A 19,994-nucleotide genomic window follows, 5' to 3' on the forward strand; every position below is an offset into this window, starting at 1 on the left:
AGGTTTGAAGGCAAAATTCCACCCCAGGAGTCAAAGCCCAGTGCTTTAGTCCTGCTTCTGCCAGTAATGAGACCCAAATTTCCTGTCCTGTGAATGCAATTACACCTGCTCTTGAATCCTAACAGAGCAGGTAAGGGATCAAATCACAGATTGGCTACAAAAGGGCTTTGTATCATATTATCATCGCCCAGAGAAATTTTACCTAAACGCTGCTATGCTGACAATAAAATCTTAGTTATTATCAAAATTACAAAGGCATGTTCTCTTTGTCTCAGCAGTTCCACTGGCAGAATTTTCTCTCCTGATATATTTCCACACATGCAGGGGGAAATATATACAAAGATTTTTTTTATAACCCTGTTTGTAACAGCAAAAGATGAGAAACAACCCACATATCCTTCACCAGGGCCCCGGTGAGATAAAGTATGGGGCTGATGGGGGTTGTGGGGGGGCTGTGCAAGCAGGTGGGGACAATGGTGGGAGACAGGCTGTCACTGCATCCCTTTTAATATAGTTTTAAAAGTTTTGAATATGGTGAAAATCTTCACAAAATCAAATTTAAACAACTGGGGAAAAAAGAGGGGGGGTATTAACTTACCTTTAATGTCCAGAAGGCGGTATCCATCCCAGCCCCCAGGTTTATAATTTGGCACTGACATTCTGTCTTCTGTAGAAATGCCTTTATAAGCTGCCTGATGCCATGGACACGAGCAAAATATCCTAACAGAGAGAGACAGAAACAAGCTGTCACTCAGCGATGAGAAATAATCCCTGCAAAGCTCTCTGCAGCAGGAGAGCCAAACAGAGCACTTCTGCCCTTCCTCGGGGTCAGCGGATTATCCGTGACTTTATAGGAGAAATAGCAAATTTTAAATTCTCTTCTTTTTTTTTTCAGCCGTTTGAACCAAAGTAAGTACAATCTATTTAATGGCAGAATTAACTATCCTAAGAAAAATAAAATGCACTATAATTTTACTTATGAAAGACAAGTATTTTACATGAAAACATCTGATCTAAATGTTCCTCTAGGAAGTGTGCCTTTTCATAGCTATAGTAAAAGCTACTTAGTTCTGTGGTAAAACTCGAAATTGCAAGGTCACATGGAAAATAATATTTTTAGGTCAGGATATTGGATGGATGAGTGTCGAAGCAAAGAAAGCCACACTTCTTATTGTGTTCCTGTCATCTCCACCCTGTATAGGTTAGAGCCTCGGTGTCTGTAACATGGCATCACAGATTGGGGGAGGAATGCTTGTCTAACAAATTGACTTGTTAAGCTCTGGGGTGGGGAGCTGGGCAAAGGAGATGAGAAATAAAGAAGAACAAAGGAAGATAAAGTCTGTCTGTGTTGTAAGGCTGGCTGCTCTAAGTGTGACTATTTTAAGAACAAAATTTGAGAGTGGCATTTAGAAACTTTTATTGTGGGGCTGGCCCTGTGGCTGAGTGGTTAAGTTCGCATGCTCTGCTTTGGCGGCCCAGGGTTTCACCGGTTTGGATCCTGGGTGTGGACATGGCACCACTCGTCAGGCCATGCTCAGGTGGCATCCCACGTAGCACAACCAGAGGCACAACTAGAATATACAACTAGGTACCGGGGGGCTTTGGGGAGAAGAAAAAAAAAAAAGAAGACTGGCAACACATGTTAGCGCAAGGTGCCAATCTTTAAAAAAAAAAAAGTTTTATTGCAATTTGACACAGGAATCTTATGCCTGTTGAATCTACTAATAAATAATTTGGGCTTGTATTTTGCATGTCTTATTCATTTTATTTTGCTAGTAAATCATTTTTATTGTATTTTACAGAAATGTCATCCACAATGGATTGGATATTGGGGAAAAGAGATCCTCACCACACACTGTTTGGGAAGCACTCTCCTATTGGGCTGCAGGTCCCCAGTACAGAGGCAAACCCAGGCAGAGGAAGAAGGAAGGAAGGAGGGCTGACATGCTGCCCGAAGCACAGAGTCAGGCGCCATGGTGCGTCCCTCTGCAGCATTCCGAAGGAAATGTGCCTCAAGAGCACAGGAGGGAGGCTTAAGGCCTCTTTGCCAGGCCTCGCCCAATCTTACGGATGCCTGGATTCACCCTCAGCTCAAAGGAAATACCGTGTCCTTATTCTCAGGAACCTCCACTTCAAAATTTCTTTGTATTTCTGAAAGAACCTACCTCAGGATCCATCCTTAGGGCCAAGATTTCCAGCACACACAGGAATTACCTGGTCAGTTTCTCAGCCTGGCTGAGGCTACGCCACACTCCTGTCTCAAATTCTGTGACTTCTTTGATGGAAATTATTTGCAGAGCCTAATACTGTTACTAACACTTTAATACGGCAGCAAAATAGACCATTCACAGTAAAAGATATATGAATGGCTTTTAAACATATGAAAATGATCTTCAATCTTACCCGTAAATAGGAGGAATATAAAATAAAATTACTATAGCATTTTTCAAGTATCAGATTAACAGATTAAACAGTTCCATAATACACTGTGTTGGTGAGGATGTTGGGAAATTAGCACTCCGTAGACTAGTGGAGAGAGTGCACACCGGAACTCTCTAAGAATGAGTCCCTAAAACCTCAGGCCTCTCGGCTGATGAGGAGATCCTGGGAGGGGGATGGTCACTTGCCTCTGTTAATCTCAGGGGCCTTCCTCTCTTTAGACAGTCTCACAAAATGCTGGAGGTAAGGGTCATGCCAGTAGCCAATGCTTACTGCAAACCTGAAAGGGATGAAAAAGGAGGCAGATGAGTAGAGAACAGGTTCAGGCCAAGTTCCCAGGAGCCAGGTCAAGGATCCAGAGGAAAATTATCTCCCTCAAAAGGCCAATCAATGCACATAGAGTGCTCCTCTACAAATTTAAACACACTCATCCATCCATTTTTTATTCATATACATGCCCATCACGTTTCCCATAGTGGTCATTTCTTACCTCTCTCTTTCCTCATGTCGCTAATTCCTTTCTCAGAAGCCTAAACAGCAAATAACCTCCCCTCATACTTCACACAGATCACTTACAACTATTTACTTACTTAGCAAGCTCCCTGGCCAGATCTAGTCACATAACTCCACTCAACCAAAAGTTCTGGGTCCAGAGAAGGGAGACCCAGAAGTATCTGGCAAACATCATTACTAACTCCCTAAGTACTTCTCCCAACTCTGTGCTAAGTGCCAGTCATTTCACGTCCCTTAAGGAGGTCATAGTGGAGAAACCAGGGGAAAGTAAACAAAACAGCTACAACCTGGCAAATGCTATGGTAGCCTAAACTCTCTCTCAGTGTACATTACAAGGAATTAAGGTTTTAGTGTTCCAAGCCTAGGAGCTGAAGCCCAGATTACCACTGGAAGTCTTCTGGCAACCATGAGTGGAACCAGCATCGGGACAACTGAGAAGTCATGGAAGGAACCTGGATCCCTAAGGCAATGCCACGCCACACCCCTGTGGACCTGGAGCCTGCTCTACCTCTCAACGGATAGTTTGTGAGATAATAAACGTCTTCACCATTTGAGTCAACTTGAGCCCGGCTTCTGTTACTTGCAGGCTGTAGCATCCTAAGTGATATCCCAAATAATACACCCATCTCCATGTTGCTTGATAAGTAAGCTGAAAATTAAGATATGGGTGTGTGCGCGTGCGCTCGCGTGTGTGTGTGTGTGTGTGTGTGTGTATGGGATCTCACCCAGCTGGATTCTGAGGCCCCAGAAGCAGATACTATATCTTTTCTTTCTATCTACTCACAAGGCTTGCTGCTGCCTTGACTGCAACAGGTGCTGACTTCCCTACAAACATGTCCCCCACAGTCTCTCCATCCATATTTGTACATCCATAGACACTCCTAAGGAAGCACATGTTCAGCTACTCGATGCAACAACTCAGCACAGAAACACACAAAGACTCACTAAAGGACACAATTTGCTATAAGCCCAGATGTCCAAGGAAAACAGCAGACCCACAAGTTTTACAGAGTAAACCTGCTCAGTTATCTAAAAGAGTGCTTTTCAAACAGTGAGCTGTTTTAATATGAAATCAGTTGAATACTATGCAAGTCTGCATTTAAAAAAACAAAGTAAAACGGAAAATATAAGCATGCATTACACATAGTAAGGGTTAAGACTGTTTTGTGAAGCTTTTGTTTCAAGCACGTGTTGGGGGTCTAAGTGCAATGAAATGTGTTTTCTCACTGTTGGTGGCCATGTGATGAACACTGATTTCAAAGGAATCCTCTGGTGCCATCTGGCGGTAAAAGCCATACCTGCAGTTGAGGCAGGAGTGGTAGAGCAGTGATGAGAACACAAACCAAACAGGTTAAGGGTAGGAAGCAGACTTAGAAATGATCTAGTCAACTCCAATATCCAGCGCAAGAATGCTTTCAACAGTATTAAGCCACTGCTTGACTACTCCCCACAAAGAAGGCACTCACTCCACTGCTAAGCAACTGCTGAAAAGCTGGTCAATTTGCCTCCCTCTAAGCGCTCCTTCCTAGACTTATTATTGCCTCTTGGATAACAAGGAGCAGTTTCTATTCCTCTCAGTTCTGTATTATCAGTCAATTAAATACTATTGATTCAGTCAAGCAACATTTATTGAGTGTCTGCTAAGTGCGAGGCATTGGGGATACAGTGGTGACAAGACAGAGAAGGGACAGAGACAAACATAAATAAGAGATTATAACAAATGAAGGATTCAACAGTATGGAGGATAGAGGGACCTACTTTAGAGAAGGTGAAAGGGAAGGCCTCTCTGAAAAGGGGATGCTGAGTTGAGTCCTAGGGAATTGGACAAAGTCAGCTGTGCAAAAGGCATTCCAGACGGGAGGAACAGCAGATAGAAACGCTGCGGGGTGGGAATGGACTGGGAGCGTTCTAGTATCAGAAAGTAGGCATGGGGGCTGGAGAACAGTAGAAAACAGGAGAAACCAGAGAGGACTCTAGAGAGAGAAGCCAGCTGAGGTCACAGAGGGCCTGGCAGGAGCCTGGGACTGATCTCAACAGCACACTGGACGTGGTCAGTGATGCGCAGCACAAAAGGTGGGGAGATGCAACAGGACGGAACACAAGTACATCTGATCCTAGCTCCCACAATTCCTGCTTCCTGGTGTTTCTAACACGTGTTTCTTTCTGATCTTCAAATCAAGATGACTGACAGTGGTTCCCCTGTCTCGAGGAAAAAGGACCTCACTGATTTGCCTATGAGATTGGCCAAGATAAAAAGATTTACAACACACTGTGGGAAAGAGTAAGGAAGAGAGTGCTGCTGGGCACTGCTCATGGGAGTTCTGAGGTGAATGAGCATGTTTCAGGACTTACAGGCCATCAAGTGGCGATTAGCTGAGCAAATCACAGTGCATCCACGCAATGAAATACTAACCAATCTTGAAAACATAAACTAAAAGAACTGGACATGGCAAGATGGTCAAGATACGCTTTTCAGAGAAAAAGGTAAGACCAAAAATACATGTAGCGTATGTGCCACAAATACGTGTGTTACCGTGCCAGGCTCACTTTTGCCTGCCACCTGGAAAGCCAAATACAGAGATGACGAGATTGCAGCAGAGAGAGAGAGTTTAATCACAAGACAGCCACGTGAGGAAGCGAGAGCATGAGTCTCAAATCCACTTCCCCGAAAATAGGAACTCAAGGATATTTATGGGATAGGGGGGCAAGGTGGTCTGAAATGTGGAGATAAGTGACTGGAGGCGAGGAGAGGTGAAGTAATTGATGATGTGTGCATGCATAGTCAGACTTCATGCCTCTTTAGAGGACACATGCTCACAAAATGGCAGTGTGAACATGATGTGTGGATGGAGTTTTTAGCCTCCTGACATCAAAAGGTTGCCTATCAGATATCTGCGTGGGTCCAGCTGATGAGTTGGTGGTCTCAACTGGCCTGGAGTGGACAAAGGGGTTCTAATTCCTGAAAAACAGTTTAAACACCCATTACCATGGTGACCCAGGCTCCAGGGAGATGTTATCTATAGGAACCTAGAGGGAGTCAGATAGCATACTGCCTAAACAGCACAGTTAACAATGGGTAGGATAAACTGCTAAAAGCCATAATCAGTAATTGCAAAAAGGAAAAAGAATATTAGTTCCTAGCTACTTAATCATCAATGGCTAACTGGTTGCCAGTTTCATATGTGTATGTCTGTAAATACAGAAGTAGTGGAGGACTAATTGGTATCAAAATGTTAATGATTATCTCTGAGATTTCTGGGTTTTTTTAAATGTATCTATGTTTTTAAAATTTGTACACTAACAACCACATGCCATATCTCATTATATCTAAGATGCAATCAATTGTAAGACTGAAAAAAGAAAGAAAATACACTGCCGATTAGTTTTTCTTATCGCTTAGAATTTTAATTTTGTGGTTATTGAAAAAGCTCTTTTAGACTTCTTTAAACAGATTACCATCATCTCTCTCTCTTGTACACACACAAAAAGAAAAAGATGAGGGAAATAAGTTGATTAAGTTTTCACTTTCAGGATATCTGTGAGTTTCCGCACAATAGCGACCTTCATACCATCGAGGGTGTTGGTGACGCCGCATTTCTTAAAAGACCATCATCATCTTTCTCTGAGATTTTCTTCCAAGCTGCTGCCCCTCACTCTGTAAGTTTTGATACCTTTTCTTGATCCCATCAGAAGGTATCAATGGATGGTTTTCAAACAGCAATCAGGATCTGTGCTCCTTCTTCAAATGGCCTTTAAATGGTATGGGGACAAAAGCATCCAGGGGCTGTGGTTGCAGAGGTCCAGCCCTGCCACCAGGAATAACGACCATGTCCACTTGCACAGGTAATGACAAATCTAACACAACCTGACAGTGACTGCAGGACACATCAAGAATAAATCACATCTGATTTCAAAAAAGTTAAAAGGCAAGAACACATGTGTCACAGAATCAATCAAACACAGCATTGCTTCACAAGAAGAAAACAGTAACAAACATAAAAGGCAAATATTAAACTAGGAAAAATATCTGTGACACACCACAAAGTATTAACATCCTTTCAGTATAAAGGACTAGTAAATTAGTAAGAAAAAACCCCTAATATCCAAGAAGGAAAAAAAGGACAAAAGACAAAAAAAAGAACAATTCACAAAAGAAATCCAACTGATCAATGAACACACATATCAGCTCCATCAATAATTTTTTAAAAAGCACAATGAAAGCAAAAGCAGAGAGCAGTACTTCTCCTATCAAATTGGCAACAGAACTATTTTTTAACAGAAGCTGGCGCTGGAGAGGGCTGAGGAGGATGGGACTCAACACCGCCGCCAGAACAATCAACTGGCACAGGCACGTCCAAGGCACCGTGGCAACAGGTACGGAAAGCCAGAAAAGCATGTGTACACAATGACAGAACAACCCCACTTCTGGGATCTTATCCTAAGGAAACAAGAATGGACACAAAGATTTTTGTACAAGAATACTGAACCTGGAATTACCGCATCAGGCGAACAAAGCAGAATACAAAATTACATATACAGGATGTTCCCAATTTTGTTAGAATGAACATATACATATACATAAAGACTGTCCAAAGTAGATACCAAAAATCTAATACTACTTATCTCCATACCACGATCCTGTGCATCTTGTTTGCTGTCCATTCCCATTAGTCCTCTGTTCCCAAAACCCAGAGAACATCCCTTCTACTTGTATGTCCTAATTTCATGTTTGAAACCCAGATGCAAAGAATCAAATATCTCAGATTTAGACAGACCTCAAAGATTTTCTCAATTTCATTCAATCCACTACTACTCTAAAAATTTTCATGTCATTCACATACCACATGTTCAATTTAATATGTCTTGAAATCAACTACCTTTTTTTTAATACTCAGAAGAAGATATCTGGTAGCATATCAGACCTAACGCATTCTGTAATAAATACCTAATTATTTAAATTTAAAATACCAGTCTGTGTACCGCCTGAAACCATCTCACATTCCTCCCGTGGGAAACACTGACCTGGCCCAACCTCTATCTATTCATCCAAGAAAGATTTACTGACTCTGTCCCATCTGCGTGGGTGTCAACTGCCACAATGGGAATTTCATGGCAAAGGTGTGAAAAAGCCTCCCATAGGCATCCCTTCATCAGAGGGTTCAGGGCACGAGAAGGTGCCCTCTCTGCTTGCTGGCTGATGAGGATCAAGGCTGGGTTGGTTCATTTTACTTCTAATCAACACTCATGAGTGCTCACTAGGCGCCAAGCATTATTCTAAACGCTTAACACATAGGAACACATAACCCTCCTAACAAGCCTACAAGGAAGGCACTGCTTTACAGACAGATGTTAAGGTAATTTCCTCAAGATGTGCAACCTTGCAGAGAACTTCATTCTGCTGCTTTTCAAACCTACTTACCCACCTGATCTAGACCCCTCTTCCAACACTTCAGTTGGTTACGTCATGTGTATCTGTTTGTGAGTGTGTTTGTGTACCTGTTTGTATATACATACACACGTACAATAAAACACATACACGTATATACACGTGTGCATGTATACATCATCAAAAATGCGCAGTTTTGGAAAGACAGTTCACAAAAGAAGATACAGTAATGGCCAACAGGCACATAGAAAGATGTTTAACATCGTTAGTTGCCAGGGAAATGCAATTTAAAACCATAATGAAATGCTATTTCACACACACTGACAATACCGAATGTTAACAAGGATATGAAGCAATGGCAGTTTTGATATATTGCTGGTGTAAACTGATAAACCACTTTGGAAATTAGTCTGGCAATTAAAATACATACCCACCTTCTGACTAAGCAATTCCACTCCTAGACATTTATCCAAGAGAAATGAAAGACATATAAAATGTCCATTGCAGGCTATTCACAATGGCCAAAAACTGGATACAACTCGTCCATAATCAGGTGAATGGATGAACTAATCAGAGTATATTCACACAACATAAAAAGGAGCAAACTACTTTACACTGACAAAGGTTCTCTCCCTGACCAAACTCTAGCCAGGCTCCCCTGAGCCCTCTTCTCGACAGGCCTCAAACTTGGTTTATTCTATAAAGACTTGAACAAACACTAAGATAGCTTCTAACAGCTCAAAGCCACACCCCTAGGATGACGCTAGTCCCCCTTGAAGTGCCCGCCTAAGAAAACTCAACGCTGGCAAAAGCATTTACTGTTTGTTCCAACCAACACTTAAAGATAGGGCCCCAGTCTTCCAGTTAGCAATTTCAGATGGTTTCACATGGACCGATCCCTCTTTCCCACTTTGCGTAATTTTTCTCTTCTCTGACTCTACTCATTATTCTCCTTACTCCCTCATTCTCCCTTTAAAATGCCCTCTGGACAAATCAAAGTTGGGTTTAGTTCACACTGGAGTCTTTTCTTTATTGCAGTAGTTATTAGTGATTAAAATCTGTCCTTACCACTTTAACTACTATCTGGCTTTGTTGATCTTTGACAGTGCACACAACATGGACGAATCTCAAAGAACACGTTGAGTGAAAGAAGACACAGAAAGAATACATATCATATGATTCCACTGACATGACATTCAAGAATAGGCGAATCTAATCAATCGTGGCCGAAATCAGAAAAGGACTGTTAAGTGGAGGTTGGAAGACTAACCAGAAAGAGATACAGGGGAAATTTCTGGAGTTTCAGAAATATTTTATATCTTGTTTCAGGTGGTGGTAACAGATATATACAGTTGTCAGCACTCATCAAACTGAACACTGACAACTTGAGCTTTTTATTATATAAATTATCTTCCTCTCTCCCCCTCCCTCCACCTCCCTCTTCTTCCCCGCCCCCCCACCTCCCACCCCCCAATTTCTCTTAAGAATACCTGGGGAAATTTGGGGGGGGGAAAAAGATAAGATGAGAAATGTAGTTGACCCTCCAAGTTCCCTTTTCAATATCCACTCACCCCTTTCTCCTTACGAAGAGGACCCCAATTTTGTTTGAGGTGTCAATCTACCCAAGTAGAAATTCTCACCTCCCCACGCATTCCTGCAGCCAGGGGTGGGGCCACATGTCCTAGTTCTGGCTAAGGAGAAGTACATAGAAGCCTACAGGGTAGGGTTTCCCGTAAAGCTATTGCTTTCCTGATGAAAAGGGACAGACTCAGACACGTCTTTTGTTAGTACCCCTTCCTTTTCTTTCTTCCTGGAGCACAGCTGCTCAAACAGACTAAAAAATTCTGATATTCCCTGGTACAAACCTATTCTTACCCTGTGAAACAAGCTATGGGAGCTCCGAATCAATTCACAGCTAAGTAACTTTGTGAGTCAAAGTTTTCAGGCATCAAAATGAAAAAAAAGCAATATCAACTGGAACTCAAGAATGACAAATGTATTGCTGTGTTAAAATATATATAAGAATTTAGTATATAATCCAAGTGATGTTTCAAATCAATGGGAAAATAGAGACCATTCAATAGATGGTGTAGGGACAACTGGCTAATAATTTGAGATAAAATTAAGTTAGACTGCTACTTTATAATATATAAAATAATAAAGATAGATGAATGATCTAAGCATAAAAGTCAAAAACATAAAAGTGCTACAAGAAAATGTTAGAATGATTGAGAATATGGTCTTTCAAAGCATTACCTGAAATCCACAAGCCATAAAGTTAAGTTGTCAGATTCTGCACCGTAAAGATTCACAATTTCTGTATTATGAAATGGACAATACAAGCTAAACTGAAAGACAAGCATGAGTTTGAGAGAAAATACTGCAACAAATACAGAGGCAACAGATTACTATCCCTGACATAAAAAGTTCTTACAAATCAATAATAAAAACACAAATAACCAAACAAGTAAAAGACAACAGCCCACTAGGAAAATGATATGGAGAGAGGGCTCACATAGAAAATATCAATCATAGTGAGCAGATTAAAAATTCTGCCTCACTAGTGATTATAGTAATACAAATTAAAAAGAAGTATTATTTTCCAGCTGCCAGTTGATAAACAATTTAAGAAACTAAGAATATTCGGTGATTAGCATCTTATTCACTACAGATGGGAATGAAAACTAACATAACCTCTTTCAAGAACCATTTTACAGAAACTTCTCCCCTGAAATCCATCTCATAGGAAAACTCAAGCCACGTGCAAAAATCCAACAGAAGAGCAGTCAAGTAAATTACAACCACACTACGAATACTGTGCAGCCATTAAAAAGAATGAAGTGGATCTGTGTGAAACTACATACAATAGGTTCATATTATGCTACTGAGGGGGAAAAAGTATTCACTTTTGTAATTAATTAAAAAAAGTTTTTAAGAGAAAAAAATGATGTGATGCTAATATTCTAGATCTAAGATCATTATCTTTCACAGATATTTTCCAAAATTTAATTCCTCTTTTTAAAAAATGGGAAAAAATCCACAATTTATTTGACTTTCTTGATGGGCAACTTTGGCAGCTAATTTATCCTCAATAGAATGTTCTAGTTCTAAAGTGACATATCATCTCCAGGGAGGAAAGCAGCAGCCACTGTCGTCAAAATATTTCTGATGAAAATTTCAGCCCTGCTCTCTGGGGCACAGCTGTGAAGATATGATTAGTGTGCTGGAAAGGCCGAGGCCCCCAGGAAAAGGCCGCCTTTCCTGAGAGGTGACACTGTGGCCTGCCTGCATGTCAAGAGGGGCATTTTCCGATTCCATTGGAAAATCAAATTAAACTCTGTAATATTCACAATGGAATTTCAGATTTACAGCCCCTGGACTGGTTTCTAAAACATACAGATAACTGAAAACCAGTAAAACAGAAAACCAGAATTTTAAGACCTCATCAGGAAAGGTAATCTTGACCATCTACACTGAGTTCCTCTTCACTTCAGCCATCTGACAAATTATTATGCGTCTACAATGCACACGGCATTAAGGCAGACATGGTCCTTGCTCTGTACCACATTTACTCTAGTCAGAGAGAAAAACATGAAACACTATGTCTGAATTACAACTGGGCTGATGACCACAAAGGCGATGCAGAGAGTGTCATGAGGACATATAACAGGGGCAAGATCTTGACTGCGGGCATCAGAGAGGCCTCCTTGAGGGTTCCTCATCTGAGAGAAACCAAAAACCTTGCAGTCATCATTGACACTTGAGTCTCCCCCGACATCCAGTCTGTCAATGCATTCCATCAGCTCAATCTACCTTCAAAGTGGACCCAGAATCTGACCGACTCTCAGCACTTGCTCCACTACCATCCTGATCCAAGCCACGAGCATCTCTGACTTGGGATATTCCAGTACCACTAACTCATCTCCCTGTTCTATCCTTGTCCTCTACGGTCTGTTCTCCACAGAGAAGCTGAAGCGATCCTGTGGAAATTCAAGTCACGTCACCTTCTTCAGTTCAAAATCCTCCAGTGGCTCCCATCTCAGAGCACAAGTTAGGGCCTTACAAGAGCCTGCAGCATCTGTCCCCACGGCCTCCCAGATTCCATCTGCTACTCTTCTCCCTCTCACTCATGCTGGCCTGTGGCTCCTAGAACAGGGGAGGCCAGCTCCTGCCTCAGGGCCTCTCTGCTCTCTGTTCTGTCTACCTGGACACTGTTTCCCCAGATATCCACAGGGCTCACTCCTCACCCCCCACAAGTCTTTCCCCAGCATTGGCCTTGTCAGCAGGGCCTTCCCTGGCCATCCCATCTCCAGTGACAACTCCTTCCAACACTCCCACTACATCTACCTCCACCTGACATGCCAGGTATTTTGGCTTCCTTTCTGTTTGCCCCCTGGAAAAAAAATGCACCATAAGAGCTCCAGTTTTGTTCACTACTGTAACTGCACTAGAACAGTGTCTCCAGAAACTGAGCAGGCACTCAATAAAGAGTGTTGAATGGATGCCTCCATCTGAGAGATGATGTAGAACTACTGAGACAGGAAGGCTGGGAGAAAGCCTTGTGGGCAGAGGGAGCAGCGTGCTGAAAGGCCCCACAGAAGGCAGGAACAGGGCATATCTGAAGAACAAAGGAGACCCCAAAGGGAAGCACGGAGTGATGTGAAGTGAGGCTGGAGAAGTACGACGGAGCAGGCAGGGCTGTGGAGAACACGTAGGAATCCTTGGTCTTTTTCCCACAGCCACAAGAAGTCATTAAATGAGGGATTACATATGCCCTTTACAAACCTCTGGCTTCAGTGGGAGATATGGATTTGGGGGAGGGAAGAGTGACCTAGGGTCCTCAGTTAGCGGACTAGTGCCATAGCTCAGACCACAGGTGACCTCAGCTTGCAGTGAGATAGAAGCAGCAGAGGTGGAGAAAAAGAGTTGGTTCCAGAAATGTTCAGCACACATAATCAACAGGTCTGGGGGACTGATCGCATCGGGGTAAGTGAAAGGGCAGTTCCAAGCTGACTCCTACCTTTTGCACTTGGGAACTGAATGAACAGCCCATTCACTGGGTTTGGGGAGGTGACGAGGAGGAGAGCACATGAAGATGATCTTGAAGACAGTTTTGGAAATAATGAGTTTGAGATCATTCTGAGACCTCCAAATGGAGTTTTCCAGTCAGCGGTGGGTATCCAGGGCATGATCAGATCATGAAGGGTGTAGTGTCATGCAACGTCGTGTAGGTTTTTACCTTCTGGTTGATGGGACATCCAAAGGTTTTAAGTGACAAAGTGATAGGACAAGATTTGTGATTCCCCAAAATCACCCTGGCCACAGCATAAACACTGGGTTGGAGGAGGGGGTTAGACCAAAGCAGGTCCGACAACAAGGACGTGGTGCAATAGACCGGGTGAACGAGCAGACGCGAGCAAGGGCTACGGGAGTGGGGAAGGAAAAGAGCACAGACCTTCTCTTTGTCACCACCGCATCTCCTGCACGGCTGCTGGGGATTTTTCTACAACACACACCAGATCATGTCAGTTCTTCCACTTAAAACCCCTCAGGACCTTCTATTCACCTTGGGACTTCTACATTTCATTCTCCGACAACCTCTCTGGAGTTCTCTGGCCACCCACACCCCTACTGAAAGTCCACTTCTCCTAATACTCTGCATAATCTGCAGATAATCCTCTGCAAATAATCCTCTGCATGAATCTGCATTGCTGTTTAGGTCATGTTGTTTTCTCCTGCCTGACAAACACCTATCTTTTTAAGACTCACTTCCTCCACTGTGAAAAGAAGAAAAGCAGTGCTGACATCCAGGAGCTAGCCCGGTACCATTGATGAGGATTATTTTAGGCTGGTTACTTTTAAAAACTGCAGATGAGGAAGCTCTGAGGAGTGGAATTTGCTTGCCCTTTGATGAGAGACATTTGTATTTGTGAAGGAAGTCTCCATCTGTGGGGAGTGTCTCCCTCTCTGCACCAGGAGGAAGGGAGATGACCCTATCTCTGGAAACTTTTAATGGGGAGGCAAGGACTTAAGTCTTGTTTATTGCACTTGTCTGGTAACCTCATGGTTACCCACCACCACCAACATCCTCCTTTGTCTTTAGCTGAAGATAATATTTAAGGTGGTGGCTTCTGCCATTTACTTAATCCTGTTTGATTCTTATCTAAAAGTTATAAGACCACCCAATAACCAGACCCCACCAGCACTGATACCACTTTAACAACTTTTTTTACATATTCTTTCCTTTCTCTTGTAAAGAGATAACTCACATACCTATGGCTTAAATTTAGCCCTACTCTCAACCCATGCGTGCAGCAGCAGCAGCAGCTCTGACTGCCCATGGGTCCTGTCCCCATGTTATTCCACACTATTATCTAAATAAAAGAGCACTACTGCCAGACCTTGAGAGTCCAAGAAATCTTTCTTTTGACTCTTCGGCTTGCTGACCCCACTTCACCATGAGCCAGGCTTTCCTGTTGTTAGAAGCTGGCCTCGTGCTCACACAAACCATGCTGTTTACCTATTGGACATAAACTTCTCACAGACACCAGCACAAGGTCATGCTGCAACAGCGATGATGTGAGACAAAACAAGACCACTTCATCATTTTGCCTAAACAGACAAATAGAAGGCCGTCATGCCATCCAGAAAATACCAAACATCCCTCTCTCCTGGCTGAAGCGAGCAACTGTGGCTTCTTTATGAATTATAGCGTTTGTCTCACTCTAGTCACAATTCCTTCTAGAATTGATTGATTGAGCTACACGATCACAGAATCGTCCCTGCCTCCTGTCAGCACCCAGTCCAGAGCAAATCCCTGCTTCCTTGAACCCTCCCCAAACTATCCACCCAAAGCCCAAATCCTGTAAGTTCTTTCTAACGCCCTCATCCTGATAGGCCCCAGAGTTCCCTATGATGTGAGGCCTCCCTCATTACAAAGAGTAATTAAACCCAACTGGTTTACCTACTGATGTGTTTCTGGTGGTCTGTGCTGGAGGACATGGCAACTCTAACAGTAGGATAGGTTGGTTAAGTTTCTTGTAGGAAGTGAATGGAGTTCCAATCTGAAGGCTTCTATTTTCTATGTTAAGCATGCTCAAAACATCACCCATATTATCTTGAGAATGAAGGGTTGGGGGAGTAAATCAGAAGTTTGTGGAAAACGTCTGAATTAAATATTCTGGAGCATGGGAGAGTGACTTGACAAGAGAATCATACTAGAATTGTCAGGCTCTGTGAGGGCACAGGTGAGGTGGGTGACATAAATTTGAAATAGTACCCAGCTGCCCTGCTCTGTGAGTCCTATCACCAGTACTCAAGACAAAAAATGGGTAGTTTGGTTTTGGGTTTACTGGGACTGAAGGGCAAGGGAGAGGAGGCATTGCCAAGAGAATTCCGGAACGATACATTATGAACCCCGAGCTCAACTGAGAGGTAAGAGCCTAGAGGAAGCGTCTAAAGGATAAAAAATACCATGGAGGTCCTATGGAAAAAGATGCTGAGGGCCTCAGAACAGAAATCCAGGCTATCATGGTGGGAATGGCGACAGGTGGATGAGAAGAGGTCAGCACTGCAGATGAGGCTTTGAAGAAAATGAGTGCCCTGGGTGTACACTGGGTCCTCCACATGCACACTGATGTGAACTAGGATAATGGCAAGAATTGAGGCAGAGAGGAAGGCTGTGGGCCAGGCACCCAAATCTTCAATGAAATAGGGGAGTAATCAGGCAGAAAAGAGTAATGAGGAGGAAGAGAGGGTGCTCCAGCTGAGGACCATGGATCTCAAAGAAATGGGGCAGGGGACAAAGAGCAGAGAAGACACAAATCTCCAACCTGCTAATCCTGAGATCTGCAGTGTATGAGAAAACAGAAGCACCACTTGACAGGGCCTCAAGAAAAGGATATTCCTAGGGAAGGGCCAGGGTCAAGGCAAAGAGAGGGAGGGAAGGACTAAGGAGAGGCTGAGGAAATAGAGGTGGCTGGTGATTATGGAGTGGTAATTTCAGAGGACACTGGGAGGGTTTGGGGGGATCATGGGTAAACAAAAGAGTAGAGAACTGACTAGGGGCACAGCATGACAGGGAAGATAAGGAGAGAGAATGGGGAGTGGGGAGAGTTAGCTATCATGGTAAGTGCTTGACAGATAGCTGCTGAAACAAATGGAATTATTAGGTATAAACCTAGTATATCCAATCTGACGAGTCCTAACTATCAGATTGTAGGAGTGATAGCACGAGGCCATCATGACAACAATGATGGTGATGGTCTGATGACACCTATTGTGTGCCGAGCACTCCACATTTAATCCTCACAACAACCCATGAGACAGATGCCCTCATTAGGATCCCCAGACGGGCTCTGTTCCAAAGGAGGGAGCAAGCAAAAACAGAAGTAACGGAAGTGTAGGAGCCTCGAGAGACTGACAGGCTTTTTTAAAGTTACTTTAGGGATTTTTATGGCTTAACTCACGGCGGCAGACACCAGCCTGACCCACAGCTACAACATATTCAGTAACTTCAACCAAATAATATTCAGACTGGAGGAAAATCAAAACTAATATAATAATAACTTATGGAAGCCTTGACTTTGTGCCAGATCCTGCGCTACCTGCTTTGCATCGATTATCTCACTTAACCCTCACATCCAAAAGGTAGGTTACCACTATCATCCCCACTTTAAAGGTGAGGAGACTGAGGCAGAAAGTGGGTAATTTGCCCATGATTCACACAAGGAATCCTTATTTAATGACATGACTTTTTCACAAGATTTAAAGTTTTAATACATTACAGTAAAAATGCAGATCACAGTATCACAGAACCTGAAAGACACTGAGTCTTGCAAAAGATCTTAAAACATTATATTATAGATTCTCACAATTTCTTTGCATGTTTTTTCAGATGAGGGAAAACCCCATGCAAAAAACCTCCGGATGACGAACGTGTGTGGTCTTTTCAGTTAGGACCTATCCCAGAAGATTCTGAGTCAGTGGGTCCAGCGCAGGCCCTGAGCATCTGTGCTCTTTTAAAAAGCCCCACAGACAACAGTGATGTGCAGTGTGAGTTGGGAACTACTGCCTTAGATTCCCCGCAGTTCCAAACCCAAACTTCCCCTACATGTTTAGACATCTGCAGACACAGAGGGCATTGGAAACTGAGGCAGAGAAGAGCTGAACTTATAAGAACCATCCAACAGAGAGTCAAGGAAAAACATACTCTAGTTAAACTATTTCTCTGTACATTTCTTTGTGTCTGAACTATTTTATAGCTAGTTTACTTTTAAATAAGTTTGCAAAAAATGTTACCAACAGATATTAAAAAAACCAATAAAACCAATCAATATCAAATAAGCCTAACCCTAATGTGCTACTGAAAACTATTTTATTTCCCTTTGATAATTCTGACGGCACTTCAGATTTTCTTTGCAAATAGCAGTAGATACGAGAGATACTATTTCCAATTCAACAGTGCTACAGATGTGATCAGTAGCAACTGCAAGCTGGAGAAGAAATAAAGTTGGGTATAATCCATTTAAGTCCACACATTTCACCACTAACGGTCTCCAAGCCTTTAACACCTATGTACGTATTTATCCATTCATTTAATCAACCACTACTAACAACTACTAAATGCCAGACACTGCTCTAAGTACTTTATTAATAACGAAATACATTCAATCTTTACACTCACCTATGAAGTACCGATTATGATCACCCCATTTTACAGATCAGGGAAGCGAGACACAGAACGGTTTAGTAACTCGCCCAAGTTCACACAGCTCCTAAGCGGCAGAGCTAGGGTCCGTCTGACACAGTCTGGCTCCAGAGTCATGTTCTGAAGCACTTTGCTTAGTCTCCAAGAACGTACAAAAAGTGCCAGCCTTTGTTTTCCCCACCCTATAGTCCCTATGCGGGCCCAGCTTCCAGGGCATTCTTTCAGTTCCTCTCCTTTCTTGCTCTCTCTGAATGCTCTCCTGCACTATTTATTTATTTTAGTTCTAACCTTAAACATCGTCGTCTAAAATACGAACTCTAATGGTAAATGCTGTATTTCCCAGCACTCAACACAAAATTGTAATTATCTACTTTATGTACTTATTTGCTCCCTGTCTATCCTTTCCAACCAGGCTGTGAGGTCCACTACGTCATACACCACGTCAGTCTTGCTCATCATGTGTCCTGATCACTGAATACCCACCAACCAACCAGTAGAAAGGAAGGGCCTGGCACAGAGTGAACTCTCAATAATTTCTGTGGAAGGAAGGAATGGAGGGAGTACCCTTGAGCCTCATGCTTTCTTTTTCATGCTTTCAAGTGCAGGATACATACCTGTGCTCACAATGCTCCCCACACAGCCCCCTAACAGGTAGGCTCTTGTGCACACACTCAAGGGCTCTGGAAAGCTTTGGGCTCTGCACACAAATATTATGTGGTCTAGACAGGCCATTTTCCCCTGAACTGACCTGAGCTTCAGGTGCACAATGGGGATGATGACAACCCCAGTGGAATGTATCCTCTGAAAGAGGGAGACCTGCACTCCTCAGAACCCATCGAAACCAACGTTATTATTATCCAGTTCACCTCTGTCTTTCCAGCAAGACTTGGTTCCAAGAAGCCAAGACCACGGGTGCCGCTTCAGCGTGCCACTCCCGGGCACCGCATCCCCAGGCTGGCCCCGTGCCCGGCACACACCGCCCGTTCCATGAACGTGTGACGCGCACGAAGAGACCCCCCTCGCTCTCCGCGCCGCACAGCTGTCCCGCGACCTGACGGGCACCTCTTGGCGCACAAGCCTGTTCCTCAGATACAGGCTCGCCTCCCACCAGCCCCCAGCTCCACGCCCCCAGGCCCCAGCCCCCAGGCACCTCTTGCAAATAGAAGCATCTTCGCAGGTGCTGCGCACGCCCTCGTCGTCTGCGTCGGGCGAGGAGGAAGAGCCGGAGCTGAAGGAGGGCCTCCTCAGGCTAGTGGCCATGGGCGTGGAGGGCCCGGGCTGCTGTGCCCACCGGGGACACGGAGCGGCGTCCACGGACGCCGGGGGAACGAACGAGTCCGGGAGAAAGCAGGGGTGAGCGGCCGGACTCCACCCGGCTCGGCTAGGCTGGCGCGGCTCAGAGACGCCTCCCACCACGACGGCCCCGCAGCTGTCCCCTCGTCGGCGCTGCCGCCGCCGCCGCCTAGACGCTCACCGGACCATTTCCCCGCCCCGCTCCGTCCGCAGGCGAGCTCATTGGAGAACTCTTTCGGCCCCGCCCACGTAACCCGGAAGTTCACCCGGAAGGAACGTAAACTTAAATGGACGCAAGATCACCGAAGTGCTTTCAGGGAATTGTAGTCTTAGGTGCGTAGGCAGGCCGCCGGGTTTCTTGTTGCTGGTACGAAATTTTACAACTGCAATTAACTCAGGGCGGAAGAGCTGGCAGGATACTCGGGACTAGGGCGAAGGGCAGAGAATCCAGCCTGGGGAAACAAATGTCAGCATTACAGTCAGTCGGGACTCAATCTCATTCAATAATGTAACAAATATTTATGGAGCGCCCAATCTGCGCCAGGTACTGTGCAACGTGCTTCCCACGCGTAATCGCCTTTTTTGTGAAGGAAGGAATGTGTGGAAAAGTAATACAATGGAAAACTATGTAGCGCCGAAAATAAACCAGAGCTC

At 43.9% G+C, this 19,994-nt stretch overlaps 2 protein-coding genes across 15 annotated transcripts in view; one reads left to right on the plus strand and one right to left on the minus strand.

The window, feature by feature from the left end:
- The window catches only part of LOC100147053 (heparan sulfate glucosamine 3-O-sulfotransferase 4-like), a 41,894-nt gene extending 38,383 nt beyond the window's left edge, over nucleotides 1-3,511 (plus strand). For 10 of the 11 annotated variants that reach the window (XR_011437006.1, XR_011437007.1, XR_011437005.1 and 7 more), the window contains 2 exons: nucleotides 1,803-2,217; nucleotides 3,318-3,511. The gene's annotated coding sequence lies outside the window, so the exon portion shown is untranslated. Of the gene's footprint in view, nucleotides 1-1,802; nucleotides 2,218-3,312 lie in introns of all 11 variants that reach the window. The other variant, XR_011437009.1, reaches the window with a different exon arrangement.
- LOC138923428 (leucine carboxyl methyltransferase 1-like) overlaps nucleotides 1-19,545 on the minus strand; it is a 36,624-nt gene extending 17,079 nt beyond the window's left edge. For 2 of the 4 annotated variants that reach the window (XM_070262186.1, XM_070262184.1), the window contains exons 1-3: nucleotides 19,198-19,541; nucleotides 2,628-2,719; nucleotides 599-720 (exon numbers count right to left, since the gene is read on the minus strand). In XM_070262186.1, the coding sequence (XP_070118287.1) occupies nucleotides 599-720; nucleotides 2,628-2,719; nucleotides 19,198-19,307 (324 nt within the window). In that variant the 5' untranslated portion in view covers nucleotides 19,308-19,541. Of the gene's footprint in view, nucleotides 1-598; nucleotides 721-2,627; nucleotides 2,720-19,197 lie in introns of all 4 variants that reach the window. The other 2 variants (XR_011437004.1, XM_070262185.1) reach the window with 2 other exon arrangements.
- Between the last annotated feature and the right edge of the window lie 449 nt (nucleotides 19,546-19,994).

The sequence above is a fragment of the Equus caballus genome, chromosome 3, assembly GCF_041296265.1.
Source record: "Equus caballus isolate H_3958 breed thoroughbred chromosome 3, TB-T2T, whole genome shotgun sequence".
Taxonomy (NCBI): domain Eukaryota; kingdom Metazoa; phylum Chordata; class Mammalia; order Perissodactyla; family Equidae; genus Equus; species Equus caballus.